We start from the raw sequence: 18,827 nt of genomic DNA, 5'->3' as shown, positions 1-18,827 counted from the left end.
GTTCCCAGAGCTTTGCTTCTTAATTGCACTCAAAACTGCAATCTGCGGCTTTCATTATGTTTATTTTCAGACTTCAACATGTGGGCTGTCAGGAGGTACAAAGTGTATTTTCAAACAGAGTCATTGTGCATCAGGAATTCATGGAGTACAATCAGTAAAATTATGGTAAATCGAGCCATTAACAATATAGATCCCTCTTTATTTCGCAGTATAAGAAAATATTTTGCTTGCAAGGTTGAAGGGATCGAAGACTGAGTTTTTGAGGAGAGATACACAGTATCAATCTCAGATACTTGAGGAGATCTCAGGATGGCGGCACAGTGGCGCAGCGGTAGAATTACTGCCGTACAGTGCCAGAGATCCAGGTTCAATCCTGACCACGGGTACAATATACAATTCAAACTAAATTGGCACACACCTTCGACAACAGAAAATTGATTAGTTGTGTGATTTACAGTCAGTAGGGTTTAAATATTATGTAATAAAAAAGAACTGCAGATGCTGGTTTCGATCAAGGATAGACATAAAATGCTGGAGTAATAGGAGCGGCACAGTGGCGCAGCGGTAGAGTTGCTGCCTTACAGCGCCAGAGACCCAGGTTCGATCCTGACTAGGGGTGCTGTCTGTGAGGAGCTTTTACATTCTCCCTGTGACCATGTGGGTTCCCGGGTCTCCAGTTTCCTCCCACACTCCAAAGACGTGCAGGTTTGTAGGTTAATTGGCTTCTGCAAATTGTAAATAATGCAAGTGTATGGGGTGATTGCTGGTCGGCACGGGCACGAAGGGCCAGTTTCCACACTGTATCTCGAAAGTAAATCTAAAGATATGCAGATGGCTGATTCAGGAGAAAGGTATCAAAGGAGATAACGTCAGCAAATGTGGGGATCAGGATGGAAAGTTGGGTAGTCATCAGTTTATGGTGATAAAGTTTGGGAAAGTGTTTCTCATGGACATAATGATCTTTAGGAGGGAATGAGGAGAGATAGATAGGGAATTTGGAGGTAAGGTTCCAAGGTGGATGTTTCACCTGATGGGCAGTGGTAGGTGGTACAGAAGGTGATGTGCCAGATGTCTTCATCATGTCTTCAATCTGAGCAACAAAGAAAACCATGCGATCCATGCACTTGTTGGTGTTAAGGGGGGGGGGGAGGAGATGGGGGGAGATCTGTCGAAGAAAGCAATTGTATTGGCTGTCCTCTTTGGTTTAAGAAACAATACAAAATTAATTTAAAAGGAAATGACATTTCAGGCTTCAGACAGCTGACAATTGTCAAAGAAAAGCAATAAATATTTGGTCCATTGATTAATCTATAACCAGAAAATCTGTCTCAGGTGTCAGTCATCTTGTTGTGGGTTAAGTATGGCCATCAATAGTGAGAAAATTGCCTGCAAATCTTCTTACATTACAATAGTGACTGCTGTTCAAAAATTGGCTCTGAATTGATCGGAGATCTCCTGAGGCTAGGAAAGGTGCTATATAAATATTGGCTGCCTCTTAAACTTCAGTCTGACAATTTACGGGATAATTTGAACCTCTGATGATTTGTTCTGATAAATATCCTTTGTTATTGGTTTGCAAGGATACCATTGATTGGAGTACCGTCACATGTGAAAAGCCTCTGTAAAAGTCAATCGATGGGTACAAGTGACCAAACGCTTCCTGTGATTTAAATTAGACACCAAGAATAAAGGCTATGGTTGACTTCACAAAAAATATAGGCTTTGTGCAGAAAAGGTAAAAATGTTTCCTGTTATAAAAATACTTAAACTCAAGGGTATAATAAAATGAATTTTGGCTAGAGTTTGTTTTCAACTAGAATTGCTCACAAAATATATATGTAATAATGCCCTCAACTTTAAAATACACTGTTCATGACCTCAGTGATATTTCTAGTCGGTATCTACCACCACCAGTCATAAACAATGATTTCTCAATGGAGATAGACACAAAATGCTGGAGTAACTCAACGGGTCAGGCAGCATCACTGGAGAAAAGGAATAGGTGATGTTTTGGGTCGAGACCCTTCTTCAGACTGAGAGTCAGGGAGAGGGAAACTGGAGGTAGGAAAAGGTACAGAATCAGAGCCGGCACCAATGACCAAAGAGCCCACAATAGTCCATTGTCGGCTGTGGAAGAGGTGATAATGAAGAGATATGAACAGTGAAACTAGCAGGATGACGAAGGTGGGAAAGGAATGGAAAGCGAGGGAATGCAATGGTTACTTGAAATTAGAGAAATCAATATTCATACCGTAGGGTTCTAAGCTGCCCAAGCAAAATATGAGGTGTTGTTCCTCCAATTTGCGTGTGGCCTCACTCTGACAGTGGAGGAGGCCCAGGACAGAAAGGTCATTATGGGAATGGGAGGGGAGTTAAAATGTTTGACAGCTGGAGAATCTGGAGAAAAGAAAATCTATTGTTGGGTTAAATAAAGCAAAGAAGACCAAATTAGCTCTCATTTTGTGCTATGAATCTGAAAATGGAAAAATGTTCACTTGCTGAAAGGTTACACAGATTGGCAATTCATAAATAAATTACATATTTTAATAAAAGGGTGGAGGGATTGTTTATTTTTGCTGAATATGGTTAAAAAAATTATATACAAAAATTTGATTTTGCAAGGACAAATGTGGCTCTTAATTTCACTGCTACCCATATCTGTAAGACATCCAGTGACATTATTCTGTCTTAATAATGACAAAAAAGAGAATGCATTTTTACACAGATGATTAATTCCCAGTTATCAATGTCAAATGTTTCAAATTAGATGAATGTTGACGTCAACAGGAGATTGTGCAGTAGGAAATGCTAAAGATGTCTACTTTCATTGTATCATTTCTCTTCTTGAAATAACCTGCTCACTATTTTCTTAATATATCACAAATTACAAATTTCCTTACCAAGGATGCTATTAACATGTCCTTTACTATTATTCCAACATAGTATGCATGCAAGTGAAAGATGAGACCACAGACGTGGATTTGACACTTTAATATTTGCATGCTTTAACCTGCAGTGCGGAGATTAAGTCCATTCACTCAGACCCAAACAGAGTTGAATGTGACAGTAATGAACATTCAATCTCTTCAAATCACCACATTGAATATGGCAGGTACTTTAAATTTGGAAACCATATGCTGACTGAACTCCTTTACCAGTTAGTTACCCGATACATCTTCCCCTTTATCTAAAGATTGAAAACAAATCAATCCACAGAGGTGCAATATATAAGTCTCCGGATATAAAGTAGAGATTATATACTCAATGTAGAACTTGACCAGAAGACTATCTTGGTGTGTGACTGACTCAAGATATGTATGCTGACATCAGGTGTCACCATGTACTGAGGTTGTATCTTTACCTAGTGTTGGGTCTGGTCTTGTTGCAATCATTTGTACTGCTTCATCCTGTAACACTTTATCTTCAGCAGTCCACTGATGTAGTTGGGAACTCAGACTCGCATAGATGAGGCGAAAGGAGACAAGAGAATGGGTCATGGGTCCAGTGGTGTACCCCATTTGCAGGGATTCACTTACATACAGGGCGTGAACGCAAGGTTCTTAACACCATCCCAAATGCTCATACTCCACTTTCATTAGTTATCCCCGGAGTCATTAGAACGTTGTTTCTGTTTAGGAAAGCATTGAGCTTTCCTAAACAGATCTTATCATTTGTCTGTCTGGTAAGTGCTGAGTGCAGAGGAGGGTTTTCATTTCGGCAGCCTGGTGTTGGGCATGCCAAAGATGTAGCTAACTCATGTAGCTGACTAAAGAGTATATAGGTCTTCCCCAGTTTATGAACTGTGGACTTTAGACTTCAGAGATACAGCGTGGAAACAGGCCCTTCGGCCCACTGAGTCAACGCTGACCAGTGATAACCCTGTGCACTACCATTATCCTACACACTAGGGCCAATTTACAATTTTTAACAAAGCCAATTAATCTACAAACTTGTACTTCTATGGGGTGTGGGAGGAAACGGGAGCACCCAGAGAAAACCCACACAGGTCATGGGGAGACTTCGTACAGACAGCACCCGTAGTCAGGTTCACACCTGGTTTCTGGTGCTGTAAGGCAGCAACTCTACCCCTGCGCCATTATCCATGAACACATCCCAAGGCTGGCACACCCCAAGGTGGACACACTGTCTTTGTTGGATTGTAAATGTTAAGTCTTTCCCATCATTGCAGCTCAAGGGGCTGGAACCCAGATCTCCCGTGGAACATTGTGAATGTAATATAATTCATATAATGCTATCTATAATTTATAATCTTTTACATAAGACCATAAGACATAGAAGCAGAAATAGGCCATTCAGCCCATCGAGTCTACTCCGCCATCCGATCATGGCTGATCTATTTCTCCCTTTCATCCCCTTTCTCCTGTCTTCTCTCCATAACCTTTGATGCCTTTACTAATCAAGAAACTATCAATATCTGCTTTAAAAATACCCAATGACATGACTTCCACAGACGTCTGTTGCAGTGAATTCCACAGATTCACCATGTTCTGGCTGACAAAACTCCTCCTCATCCCCATTCTAAAGACACATTCTTTTATTCTGAGGGTGTGCCCCCTGGTTCTAGACTCTCCCACTACTGGAAACATTCTCTCCACATCCACTGAAGTAGACCTTTGATTATTTGGTAGCTTTCAATGAGATAATTCTTCTAAACTCCTATTGTAATGACAGCATTTAAGAGGTACTTATGGGCACATGTGCAGGCAGATGCTGGAGGGATATAAACTATGTGTAGGAAGACAGGATGAATTACATCGACTCATGGTAGCACAGACAGTGTGGGCCAAAGAGCCTGTTCCTGACCTGAACTGTTTTCTGTGTAAGTGCAGTGAAGCATTCTGGCGTGTCTTGCAAAGGATATATTCTGTACTACATTATGGCAGAGACGTTTTGTACGTACCATGTCATAGATGTTTATATAAATTTGCAAGTTAGCTTTGGAGAATTAAGAGGTCAACTTCGCTTAATTAAACAGTATATGCAGCATAATTGTACTTGGAACTGGTTTAGCAGGTTCTAAAAGTGCAATGTGCAGGTAGTATTTGAACATGACATGACCAGAGTCATTGGCATAGAGTCATCGAGCATGGAAACAGGCACTTCAGCTCAGCTTGTCCATGCTGACCAAGGTACCCCATCTACACTCGTCCCACCTGCCCACATTTGACCCATATCCCTCTACAATGGCTGGATTTTCTGAGTGTCCATCCAATCTATGACATCTGGGAAAAATCTTGAAGGCACAGTGATGCAGCTGGTAGTGCTGCTAGCTCACAGCAACGGAGACCTGTGTTCGATCCTGACTTTGGGTGCTGTCTATGTGGAGTTTGCACGTCTTCCGCATGGACCGCATGGGTTTCCTCTGGGTGCTCTGGATTCCTCCCACATCCCAAAGGCATACGGGTTTGCAGGTTAATTGGCCTCTGCAAATTGCCCGCAGCGTGCAGGGAGTGGATGCGACAGTGGAACGACATAGAACTAGTGTGAGCAGGTGATCGATGGTCAGTGTAGACTCGACGGACTGAATGGGCTGCTTCCATGCTGTATCTCAAAACTTAACTAAATTATCCAATGGTGGCATTAATCATTCCCACCTACACAAGCTGGGGTGTTGTGTCCCAGAAAAAAGGACATAAAGTGCTCGAGTAACGCAGTGGGCCAGGCAGCATCTTTGGAGAACATGTATAGGTGATGTTTCATGCTGAGACCCCTCTTCAGATCCAGAGATGCAGCTTGACCCATTGCGATAGTCCTGCACTTTGTGTCCTTTTGAGTATTAACCAGCATTTTGTTGCTGTTCTTTGTTTACAAATTATTTTTGATCCAGCATAGAACACACTTCTATTTACAGGTAAATAACTTCCCATAACAATACAGATGACCATTCAGACCATCAGGTATGATAGTTCACAGAACAATTACGTCCACCTCCTCTGGCCCCAATTGTATTCCCACTCCACCTAACCTAACCGCTGGAACCAATTCTATCCCCTAAATCCATTCATTCACTGATTGGAGCCAGGATCCATTGGGCCTGTGAGGCAGCAACCCCACCTGTTGCACCACTCTTACAACAACATCACTGTGACACCAACATCCACAAAATGACCCCCTTCACCGGCTCAACAGAATGACCTGGTGTAGAGACAACAACTCTTAATGTCAGCTAGACAAAGGAGATAGTGATCGACTTCAAGAAGGGAAGCAGTAAATATACCCTGGTTTGCGTTGAAGGCGCAGAAGTAGAGATGGTTGAAAGTTTCAAATTCCTAGGAGTAAATATCACCAGCAACTTGATCTGGACCACCCACGTTGAAGCAATGGCCAAGAAAGCACACCATCGACTCTACTTCCTTAGAAGGCTGAGGAAGTTCGGCATGTTCCCAACAACTCTCACCATCATCTACAGATGCACCGGAGAGAACATTTTATCAGGGTGCATCCCAGCATGTGTTGGGAACAGCTCCATCCAAGACCGCAAGAAATTGCAGAGAATTGTGGACACAGCCCAGACCATCACACAAACCAGCCTTCCCTTGACTCCATTTACACCTCACGCTGCCTCGGCAAGGCCAGCCAACATAATCAAGGACCAGTCACACCCTGGCCACTCCCTCTTCTCCCCTCTCCCATCAGGCAAGACAATTGCACACCTCCAGATTCAGGGTTAGTTTCTTCCCAGGCTGTTATCAGCCAACTGAACCATCCTAGAGAACCAACAGCTAGAGAGCAGTCCTGAACTACAATCTACCTCATTGGAGACCCTCACACTATCTTTGACATCTATCATTAAGACTTTATTGGACTTAATCTTGCACTAAACGTTATTCAAGTTATTCCCTTTATCATGTATCTGTACGCCGTTGATGGCTCGAATATAATCATGTATTGTCTTTCTGCGGACTGGTTAGCAGTTAGCATACAACTCAAAGCTTTTCACTGTACGTCGGTGCTCGTGACAATAAACTAAACCGAACTAAACGCTGGCAACTGGGCCGTGTGATATTGGATCGAGAGGTGCATTAAAATGAGTGTTATTCAAACCCTCAAAGACACAGGTACTCGTAACGGCCTCCAGGACAAGGGATGCCAACAGATCCCAGCTGAATGGGAACCCACTGAATGGGAACTGGGGTATTTCCCTGAATGGCAATTTACAATCTGTCAAACTACTTGGTGCAAAAACTAAACACAAAATGCTGAAGTAACTCAGCGGGTCAGGCAGCATCTCTGGGGGACATGGATAGGTGACGTTTCGGTTTGAGACCCTTCAGACCGATTATAGTAGGGGGGGGGAAGAGGGTGGAGAAAGCAGGACAAAAGGTGGATGGGGGATGGGACAAAGCCTGCCTGACCCGATGAGTTACTCCAGCACTCTGTGTGTTCTTTTTTTTTGTAAACCAACATCTGCAGTTCCGTTTATTCACAAAATGCTGGAGTAACTCAGCAGGTCAGGCAGCATCTCGGGAGAGAAGGAATGGGTGACGTTTCGGGTCGAGACCCTTCTTCATCTGCAGTTCCGTGTTTCTCCATTAAACGACCCAGTCAGTGTGCACTTAATGTTACAACGGAATACTCAAACAGTGACAGTTTACATTCTCAATGGAAGCAAACAAACATCATGAACTGTGGCCGTTGAATTTCTTTCCACGTATGGTTTCGCCCCAAACTACACTGCCTGGCACTAGACTTGCAAGGCTCGCTTGCCCCGTTTCCTTGTCCCCATTTGTGTAGGAAGGAACCTCAGATGCTGGTTTACAACGTAGAAGGACACAAAGATCTATGGTAACTCAGCGGGACAGGTGGCATCTCTGGAGAAAGTGAAATAGGTGACTTTCATGGCCGAAACCCTTCTTCAGACCATCCCCCTCCCCAGATGCTGTTGACCCGCTCCAAGCACTTTTTGTGCTCCCTTTACCTGTTCGCCCGTTTAGCCTTGTGGTCGTAGTATTTGACGGCGGTGTCTGTGTCCAAGAGGAGGTCTCCGAGCCCTCGGGTCAGCAGCGACTGCACTCGGTAGAAGGGGTGCGAGAAGAGTTGGCGGAGTTTGGAGACAGTTGGGCTGAGCTGCCAGGGTGCCCCGGCTACAGGGTTACCGGTGCCCGCGGCTGAGCCAGGCGGCCGGGCTCCACTCCGAGCCCGCAGATGATCACAAGGACACTGGCCCGGAGAGAACATCCACCTCTGCTGCTGCTGCTGCTGCTGCTGCAACTTGGGCAAGATGTTGAAGAGCAGGTCGACCGTGAAGGCGCTGGAGAGGAGCAGGACAGCCAGCAATCTGTTCCTTCTGCTCCACATGGTTTGTGTCTCAGCCGGTGAGTGTTGTGCTTGTCACAGAGAGAGAGAGAGAGAGAGAGAGGAGAGAGAGAGAGGAGAGAAGAGAGAGAGAGAAGAGAGGGAGGGAGGGAGGGAGGGAAAGAGAGAGAGTCTGTCACAACACGACCCACGCTCCTCCAGCCGAGCCGCACAATCTTATTAAAGTGACACCACTGCCCTTGTGAAATCCTTACACGCCCACATTCCCTTCCACGCCTGAATGAATGAATGTAGCCGCCCATTATTCCGAGGTTTAGAGTAAGGGAAGCAGAGAAGGGGATCCGCAAGGCTGATTAATAAGTGTGCCAGGGGGTTATGGGGAGAAGGGGAAGCGGTATGGGGGTGGAGAGGGGAAAAATATATCAGCCATGATTGAATTGTGGAGTAGGTTGATGGGCAGGTGTACATTAGAGAGCATATTGACTGGTTGCATCATGGCAATCTTGGGCGTTCGGCAACTCGAACGCCCAGGAACGAAGAAGATGCGAAAAGGTTTATTCACAAAATGCTGGAGTAACTCAGCAGGTCAGGCAGAATCTCGGGAGAGAAGGAATGGGTGACGTTTCGGGTGGGTCGAGACCCTTCTTCAGTCTGAAGAAGGGTCTCGACCCGAAACGTCACCCATTCCTTCTCTCCCGAGATGCTGCCTGACCTGCTGAGTTACTCCAGCATTTTGTGAATAAATCGATTTGTACCAGCATCTGCAGTTATTTTCTTATACGACTTATTGCAAAAAGGTTCACGTTCATAAGTGATAGGAGAAGATTTAGGCCATTTGGCCCATCAAGTCTACCCCACCATTCAATCATGGCTGCTCTATTTTTCCCTCTTTACCCCATTCTCCTATCTTCTCCCCATAATAACCCCTGACACCTGCACTGATCAAGTGGGAGCACTGACCACAAAAGGTGGGGGACACTACCCAGTCCATCGCGGACTCTGACCTCCCCACCACCGAAGCAAGGGATCGACAAGAGTCGCTCTTTCAAGAAGGCAGCCAGCCAGCATCATCAGAGACCCACACCACCCTGGCCGCACTCTTGTTTCGCTCCTGTTATCGGGAAGAAGATGCAGGAGCCTGAAAACCAAAGATACTAGAGGAACAAGATGGACCACTTCGTCAAAATCGCCTGTACTGAAGTGTAGTACGCAAAGGAGCGTAACGTCCACCATTTTAGTAGGCAAAACCGCTATGCCTCTCGCAGTGTAATCAGTGTTTTGGGGGGACAATATGTGTGATGATACCGTTAAAATGCAGAATATATCTCATCTATCAATTCACAGATTTTTGTTCTTTTTAAATGTTTCTGCAAGTTTCTGCCTACTAAAATGGCGCCGTGACAGACTACGGTTTTTAGGGTCGAGTGGTCTATCTTGTTCCTCTAGTATCTTTGCTGAAAACTGTAAAGTCCAGGTTCAGGAGCAGCTTCTTCCCTACAACCATCAGGCTATTAAACACTACAACCTCCAAATTGGCTCTGAACTGTGCAGACTTGGGGACATTATCTTTGCACTGTCATTGTCTATTTATTTGTCTATATTTGTTATTTATATACTGAACTTTTTGTTGTTGTTTATTATGAGTTTTACAGAGTGCTATGTTTACATATCTGTTGCGCTGAGAATTTCATTGTTCTGTTTCGGGACGTATGACAATAAAACACTCTTGACTCTTGACTCTTGAAGGATTTAATTAGAACTTGAGAGGCAACTTATTCACACAGGGGGTGGTGGATACATGCAACGAGCTGCCAGAGGAGGCAGTTAAGGTAGGTATAATAACAACTTTTAAAGGACATTTGGACAGGTATATTGACGGGAAAGGTTTAGAGGGATGCAGGTGAATGGGACAAGTTTACTTGGGACATCTTGGTCGGGCATGGACGAGTTGGGCTGAAGGTCCTGTTTCCATGTTGTATGACTCTATGACTTTATGACTGTAAAAGTCAGAGCAGATGGTTATGGAATAAATAAGATGAACTCAGGCTCGAGTTTGGTTCTGACTGGGCATGGTCAGGTCAGGTTTGGAGGCAAACATCTCTCTCCTTTTGAGGGCAAAAATAGATTATTGATTAATACTGGTGTCAGGGGTTATGGGGAGAAGGCAGGAGACTAGGTTTAGGTGGGAGAGATGGATCAGCCATGATTGAATGGTGGAGTAGACTTGATGGGCCAAATGGCCTAATTCTGCTCCTACTTTTCACTTATGAAATTATGAACTGCCAAATGTCCAACAGGAATTAAGCACGCATGAAAAATTACCATGCTGTATCTCATTTAACAATCAAATTAGATTTTAAATTTGAATAATAGGCTTTGGAAAAAGGAAGAGAAGAATACATAAATCTTGTTTCTTAGGTTACTTTTAACAGAGGTTAAGCAAATATTATTATGGAAATTACATTTAAGAGAGCCAATTTTGGGGGAAATATTAATGACCAACTATTTATTTTAATCAGTTATACAAAGGCAATCATAGAGTTACAAAACATGTAAACAGGCCATTTGGCCCAACTTGTCCTTGCTGAACAAGATGGCTATCTGACTTAGTCCCGCCTTCCCATATTTGACCAAATCTCTTTAGAAATCATCATTAGGCTGATGTTATACGTTTTTGGCAACCTCTGTCCAATTCCACTGGGGATCATAGCACATAGGGCAGGAACAGACCCTTCGGCCCACACTGTCTGTGCCGAACATGATGCCAAGTTAGACTAATCTCCTCTGCCTGCATATGATGCATACCCCTCCATTGCATATACATACCTCTCTAAAAACCTCTTAAATGCCACTATCATATCTGCCTCCACCACTACCCCTGGCAGCGTGTGCCAGGCACCCACCACCTTTGTAAGACACTTGTCCTACTCATCTTCAAACTTTCCCTATCTCACCTTAAAACTATACCCTCTAGCCCTTGAAACATGGGACAGAGGTTCTGACTGTATACCCTATCAAGGTCATAAGTCATAAGGTCATAAGTGATAGGAGTAGAATTTGGCCATTCGGCCCATCAAGTCTACTCCATTCAATCATGGCTGATCTATCTCTCCCTCCTAAGCTCATTCTCCTGCCTTCTCCACATAACCTCTGACACTTGTACTAATTAAGATTCTATCTATCTCTGCCTTAAAAATATCCACTGACTTGGCCTCCTGTGGCAAAGAATTCCACAGATTCACCACCCTCTGACAAAATAAATTTCTCCTCATCTCCTTCCGAAAAGAATGTCCTTTAATTCTGTGGCTAAGACCTCTAGTCCTAGACTCTCCCACTAGTGGAAACATCGTCTCCACATCTACTCTATCCAAGCCTTTCACTATTCTCCATGTTTCAAAGAGGTCCCCCCTCATTCTTCTAAACACCAGCGAGTGCAGGCCCAGTGCCGACAAACACTCATCATAGGTTAACCTACCCATCAATATAGAATAGATCAAAAATATTCAATTTTTTTAAAGCTACCTGGGTGAGATTCTAGGATGTTTAATGCCACTTTGTGTGCAATCTGTTCCTGTTTTCATTATAAAGACACAGTGCAGCCTTTACCATTATTATTTACCTCATGGTTTCCTTCAAATTAATAATCAACTAACCTCCTGTGAAAATAATCTGCAAATGCTACCCCTTTTCATCCTGAATTGATAAAAATAACCTAGACGATTATAATTTGACACATGGTACTAGAAATAGTGTGGAAACAGTGTGCCGTGCATGCATGCTTCAACATATAGATGCAAGTGAATCTGTTAAAGGGACAATGAAGGAAAATTAACAGCGTCATTCAACCAATACAGTACTGCTCTTAGATTTTCAACCTAAGGAAAAAACATGTTTAAACATCCTGGAAATAAGTAGTTTCCAATCAAAATTTAATGACAAGGAGCTCAGAGTGTGAATATCAACATGCTTTTTTTGACTCAGAACACTGTAATCAAATGAGTGAGTCACTTTATAGAACATGGGAGAACGTTAATATTCCCATTAGAGGAACTGGCAGTGCATCTATTCACTTGCTTACTCACCACTGAACTTAACTGCTGACAGAGTACTGGATGAATGTCGGCTGAGTTCAATCCCCTGAGAGTCTTCGGCAGGAGAGATTGGAAGTTCAAGTGAATATTGCACCAAATCCCAACCATAAAACCTACAAGGATAATTTCTGGGAGTTAAGGTACTGTGTTGAATTTACATTTTTAATAAGGCATGCACATTTTTACATAATGCTTTGGCTTTCCCTTTCCTGTGTGAAACGATATTCAGAGTTGCTGGGTCCTTTCCTGAAAAGTTGAAGTTTGAGAGCTACTATAATATGTTTAAGTTATAATATCTGTGTGTATTCAAAACCATGTTTTCAAATTACTACATTTTCTAAGCCTTCCTTATCTCTGTAATTTTCTTCAGCTCCACAGATCTTCATGGTATCTGTAGAAATGAGGAATTGCAGATGTTGGTTTACAAACAAAGACGCAAAGTTCTGGAGTAATTCAACGGGTTGATGCAGGTGAAGAGGGATTTCTTGATAGGCAGATGGTTACAAAGGCCTGAGATGAAAAGACAGGGGCATGAGACAAAAGGATTGAAGAGTTGCGAATTAAAATGGGTGGCAGTGTGAACTGTGAGGAAGATGCTATGAGGTTGCAGGGTGACTTGGACAGGTTGCGTGAGTGGGCGGATGCATGGCAGATGCAGTTTAATGTGGATAAGTGTGAGGTTATCCACTTTGGTGGTAAGAAAAGGAAGGCAGATTATTATCTGAATGGTGTCAAGTTAGGAACAACGAGATCTGGGTGTCCTAGTGCATTAGTCACTGAAAGGAAGCATGCAGGTGAAGCAGGCAGTGAAGAAAGTCAATGGAATGTTGGCCTTCATAACAAGAGGAGTTGAGTATAGGAGCAAAGAGGTCCTTCTGCAATTGTACAGGGCCCTAGTGAGTACTGTGTGCAGTTTTGGTCTCCAAATTTGAGGAAGGATATTCTTGCTATTGAGGACGTGCAGCGTAGGTTTACTAGGTTAATTCCCAGAATGGCGGGACTGTCATATGTTGAAAGACTGGAGCGACTAGGCTTGTATACACTGGAATTTAGAAGGATGAGAGGGGATCTTATCGAAACATATAAGATTTTTAAGGGGTTGGACATGATAGAGGCAGGAAACATGTTCCCAATGTTGGGGGAGTCCAGAACCAGGGGCCACAGTTTAAGAATATGGGGTAGGCCATTTAGAACGCAGATGAGGAAAAACTTTTTCAGTCAGAGAGTTGTAAATCTGTGGAATTCTCTGCCTCAGAAGGCAGTGGAGCCCAGTTCTCTGAATGCATTCAAGAGAGAGCTAGATAGAGCTCTTAAGGGTAGCGGAGTCAGGGGGTATGGGGAGAAGGCAGGAACGGGGTACTGATTGAGAATGATCAGCCATGATCACATTGAATGGTGATGCTGGCTCGAGGGGCCGAATGGCCTACTCCTGCACCTATTGTCTATTGTCTATTGAATTGTGAAGCTGGAGGAAGGAATATAAATGGAAGGGGAATGGGAGGAGAGAAATAGTTGCGAGTCCAAGTGGGCCACAGGGATGGGGGGGTTGGGGCAGCGGATGATTACGTAGGTACCTAAAATTGGAAAATTCAATGTTCATACCATTGCGTTGTAAGCTACCCAAGCGGAATATGAGGTGTGGTTCCTCCAGTTTCCAGTGGCCTCTTTCTGGCAAAGGAGGAGGCCCAGGACAGAAATTTCCATGGGAATGGGAAGAGGAGTTAAAATGTGGACTTAGCGCGTGTTTGAATGAACAGTCACCGAGTCTATACCAATGTACAGGAGGCCACATCGGGAACATCAGATGTACTAGATGAAGTTAGACAAGGTGTGCGTAAACCAGCTTTCCTTCCCCACCTCCCCCCAACTCTCCCACCATCAGTATGAAGAAGGCTTTGGACCAGAAACGTTACCTTTCCATGTTCTCCAGGGATGCTGCCAGACCTGCTGAGTTACTCCAGCATTTTGCATCTTTTCCTATTATCTGTCTCTTCTAATTTTGGTTCTTTGTACAGCCCTGATTTACTCTCTATGTCATTGGCACCAATGCTTCCTGCAGATATACCTGGGTTGAGGAGTTCCACACTTAAATCTTTTCAACTCTTAAATCCTCACAATTTGACAAAAGTCCTCATTTGTCGAATGTACCATGAAACACTTTGGGATGTTTTCTATATTAAGGGTACTTTACCAATACACAGTTTTGCTGGAATAGAGGGACAAATGGAATCAAATACAAAAATTGTCAAACATGATTAACAGTTGGTTAACAATTTACGTCTATAGCAAGACTACAGTATTTACATTGATCATAAGGCATTCATGAAAGGAATAGACCGGATTTGTTTGTAAAGTTTGAAAAATTTACATTGTTATCAGATTTTAAAAAAATTACTTGATAGAATTTAAAATCAGTGACTGTGCATATTTATACAATATCAGAATAACAAATTAACTTGTCGCTTTGAAAAATGTGAGAACAGAATTTAACTTGAACATCTATTGTCCCTTTTTTACCATGAATTTGAATTAATGGGACCACACGTGAAACAATGGATTTAACGATATGATTTGTAATGAGACCAGTACATGATATACTGAGTTTTGAAACCCTCCATCTACGGATTGTTAGTGAATATTTAACTGAAGCTGGAAGCTTTCCATAACATGCAAGAAAGGATGAGAGGAAAATAAGCAATAGATTATTGATGTGGCCAAGGAAACACAATTTGACCTGTCTGCAACTAAATTGTTAGCTTTTTAACTGCTTGGCCATGTCTCAGGTTACTTCTAGTTTAACAGACCATTTTATTTCCAAAGCACCACAAAGCCAGAATTGTTTCTAAAAGTACTATCATTGCGCAAAGTCTGTGATGAAAATGGAGATATCTTGATTACCTTTCGCTAAAGTTTAAATAAATTTAAGAATCTTTTGGATGGGCACGTGGATATGCAGGGAATGGAGGGATATGGATCACAGGCAGGCAGAGTAGATTAGTTTAACATCTATATACTAAAACTCTCGTTTGTTTGTTTGTTTGTTCCCGAACTACAGCCAAAACGGAACACGATAGCGCAACAATTTTAGGCCCACCTTACTCACCGTTGTCCCTTTGGTGCTAATAGAAGAAGTTTCATTGAAATCGGTGTTATAGTTATTCATATTTTAAAGTTTAACTCTATCTCCTAGGGAGGGAGGGGGGAGGGAGGATAAGGGGAGTTGAGGGGGATGGAGTGGGGGGGGAGGGGAGAGGGAGGGGGGAGGGGGAATGAAGAAAGAGGGGAGGGGGAGGGGAGAGGGAAGGGGAGGGGGAGGGGGAGGGGAGGGGGAGGGGGGAGGGGAGGGGGGGAGGGGAGGGGTGGGGGGAGGAGGGGGGGAGGAGAGGGTGCTGCACCAATGCAGGAGAGGTTTGGGCACAACGGGTCCACTTGGTCTCGTAACATCATATTTGGCATGGACACGATGGGCCGAAAGGCCTGTACCTGTGCTGTACCCTTCTTCACTCTATATTTATTTTATTGGTTTGAGCAAATTTATGTAGTTCAAACATAATTTGATTAAGCAAAGTAATATCAGTTTTAGTTTTTAGTTCAAGAGACACAGTGCGGAAACAGGCCCTTCAGCCCACCGAGTCCACGCTGACCAGCGATCCCCGTACAATAACTATCTTACACAATAGCGACAATTTACAATCTTTACTGAAGCCAATTAACCTGTACGTCTTTGGAGTGTGGGAGGAAACCAGAGCACCCGGGTAAAACCCACGCGGTCACGGGGAGGACATGCAAACTCCGTACAGACTGCACCCGTGGTCAGATTCAAACCCAGATCTCAGGTGCTGTAAGGCAACTCTACCGCTGTGCCACCATATCGTGGTCAAAGACAATATTAAACTCAGGTCCATTCTAAAATCTCAGTAAATCCTTAAAAACTACACAATTATTTAAATTAGGAAATGTAATAATCCAAAAATGAATGAATTAAATCCTGTACTTCTACTAATAGTGACCTTACCTTTATGTTAATACAGCCATCTAACTAATTTTTTACATATTAATCCATAATCAATACAATAAAAAACATGTAAACTTTGAACAAAATATAAACTGTTCTGTTTGAATTGGGTCATCTTGCCTTTGGAAATGTCATTGTGCCCTGGCGATGTGATTAAAATTCTTGGAAGTATTTGACCTGCACCACCAGGTTTACTCCGCTGAAAGGCAATAAAGTAGTTTATTATAGAAAATTACTTTCAATGTGAAGTCAAAATAAGTTTATTGTCATATGCCCAAGTATGGTAAGGTGCAGGTACAATGAAATCTTGTGTGTAGCCACATCACAGGTACATAAACCCAGACAACACACAGAAACATCAATGTACCTAAATTATACATTATGTGTAGGAAGGAACTACAGATACTGGTTTATTCCAAAGATAGACACAAAACACTGGCGTAACTCATTGGGTCAGAAGAAATAGGTGACATTTTGCGTCAAGATCTTTCGTCAGACTGAGGAATGGTCTTGCCCGAAACGTCACCTATTCCTTTTCTCCAGAGATCTGCCTGCCCTGCTGCGTTACTCCAGCATTTGTGTCTAAATTACACATTAATTCTACAGTATAGTGAAAAGAAAAATAGACTGTTCAAAAACAAGACATTAGCGCAAAAACTCAATTGGGAAACTAGTGTCTGGTGGTGCAAGAGGTGGACAGTTGTGTACTGTTGTTGAGACAGGATTTGGATTGTGCATGTTGATTGAAGAACCTGATAGTTGTAGGGAAGTGTCTGTTCATGAATCTTGTGGTGTGGGACCTCAGGCCTCTGTACCTCTTGCATGATGGTGACAGCATGAAGAGGGCATGGCCTAGTTGGTGGGGGATCCATGATGGCAGATGCCGCCTTCTTTGTGGCAGCGCCTCATGAGGATACGTATGGTGATGGGGAGGATTGTGCCCATAATGGATTGGGCTGAGTCCACCATTCTCTGGGGCTCTGGAGAACCTGTGTGTAAGACTTGCCATACCAGGCCATGATGAGGTCAATTGGAATATTACCTGCCGTGCATCAGTTGAAATGTGTGAAAGTATTCGCGGTCTTGTCAGTTCTCTTTAAACTTCAAATAAATTAGAAGTGGTAATGGGAACTTCTTCTTTATGCTGGGCTCAGGATAGGTCATCCAAGATGTTAACGCCTCGGCATTTGAAGCAACTGACTTCTGACTTCTGACTTCCCATTCCTGAAGTCAACGATTAGTTCCTTTTTTTAGCTGACATTGTGCAGGAGGTTGTGGCACCACTCAACCAAGTCTATCCGTCTCTCACCGCTGTCCGCTGTGCTGACCCATCGTCACCCCTGACTCGGGCACCAACCGCACTTGGTCTGTAGCCTTCCAGTGGCCGGGATGTATGGCAAGGTGGCGATTGGGCTTGTATACACTGGAATTTAGAAGGATGAGGGGGGATCTTATTGAAACATATAAGATAATTAGGGGATTGGACACATTAGAGGCAGGAAACATGTTCCCAATGTTGGGGGAGTCCAGAACAAGGGGCCACAGTTTAAGAATAAGGGGTAGGCCATTTAGAACGGAGATGAGGAAGAACTTTTTCAGTCAGAGAGTGGTGAAGGTGTGGAATTCTCTGCCTCAGAAGGCAGTGGAGGCCAGTTCGTTGGATGCTTTCAAGAGAGAGCTGGATAGAGCTCTTAAGGATAGCGGAGTGAGGGGGTATGGGGAGAAGGCAGGAACAGGGTACTGATTGAGAGTGATCAGCCATGATCGCATTGAATGGCGGTGCTGGCTCGAAGGGCTGAATGGCCTACTCCTACACCTATTGTCTATTGTCTATTGTCTATTGAAGGCCCCAGGGATTTGCCTGGCAGCAGCAGAATGGACCCGTGATGCCGCGGAGCCGGCCGGGAGCCCGCCCAGGAGACCCAGTGGCCAGATGAAGGAAGACCCAGTGAGCCACGGACCGTCGGGGGAAGCCACCCATGGCAACGTGCGGTGGCAGGCCAGGCCTGTCGATGCCAGGGGAGAAAGATTCGATAGGCCGCGGCCTACATGGGGGAAGCTCCGTAGTTGCCGAAAAATTACTTGATAGAATTTAAAATCAGTGACTGTGCATATTTATATTTATGCATATTTATACAATATCAGAATAACAAATTAACTTGTCGCTTTGAAAAATGTGAGAACAGAATTTAACTTGAACATCTATTGTCCCTTTTTTACCATGAATTTGAATTAATGGGACCACACGTGAAACAATGGATTTAACGATATGATTTGTAATGAGACCAGTACATGATATACTAAGTTTTGAAACCCTCCATCTACGGATTGTTAGTGAATATTTAACTGAAGCTGGAAGCTTTCCATAACATGCAAGAAAGGATGAGAGGAAAATAAGCAATAGATTATTGATGTGGTCAAGGAAACACAATTTGACCTGTCTG

General features: G+C 43.5%; 1 protein-coding gene across 2 annotated transcripts in view; it reads right to left on the bottom strand.

Moving 5' to 3' along the window:
- The window catches only part of LOC144594573 (pseudokinase FAM20A-like), a 50,258-nt gene extending 37,816 nt beyond the window's left edge, over window positions 1-12,442 (bottom strand). Inside the window, exons 1-2 of one of the 2 annotated variants that reach the window (XM_078401286.1) lie at window positions 12,360-12,442; window positions 7,940-8,308 (exon numbers count right to left, since the gene is read on the bottom strand). In XM_078401286.1, the coding sequence (XP_078257412.1) occupies window positions 7,940-8,199 (260 nt within the window). In that variant the 5' untranslated portion in view covers window positions 8,200-8,308; window positions 12,360-12,442. Of the gene's footprint in view, window positions 1-7,939; window positions 8,461-12,359 lie in introns of those variants that run through there. The other variant, XM_078401285.1, reaches the window with a different exon arrangement.
- Window positions 12,443-18,827: the final 6,385 nt, after the last annotated feature.

Source organism: Rhinoraja longicauda, chromosome 6 (assembly GCF_053455715.1).
Source record: "Rhinoraja longicauda isolate Sanriku21f chromosome 6, sRhiLon1.1, whole genome shotgun sequence".
Taxonomy (NCBI): domain Eukaryota; kingdom Metazoa; phylum Chordata; class Chondrichthyes; order Rajiformes; family Arhynchobatidae; genus Rhinoraja; species Rhinoraja longicauda.
Note: the sequence above shows the minus strand (reverse complement) of the source record. Positions and strands in the feature narration are given on the sequence as shown.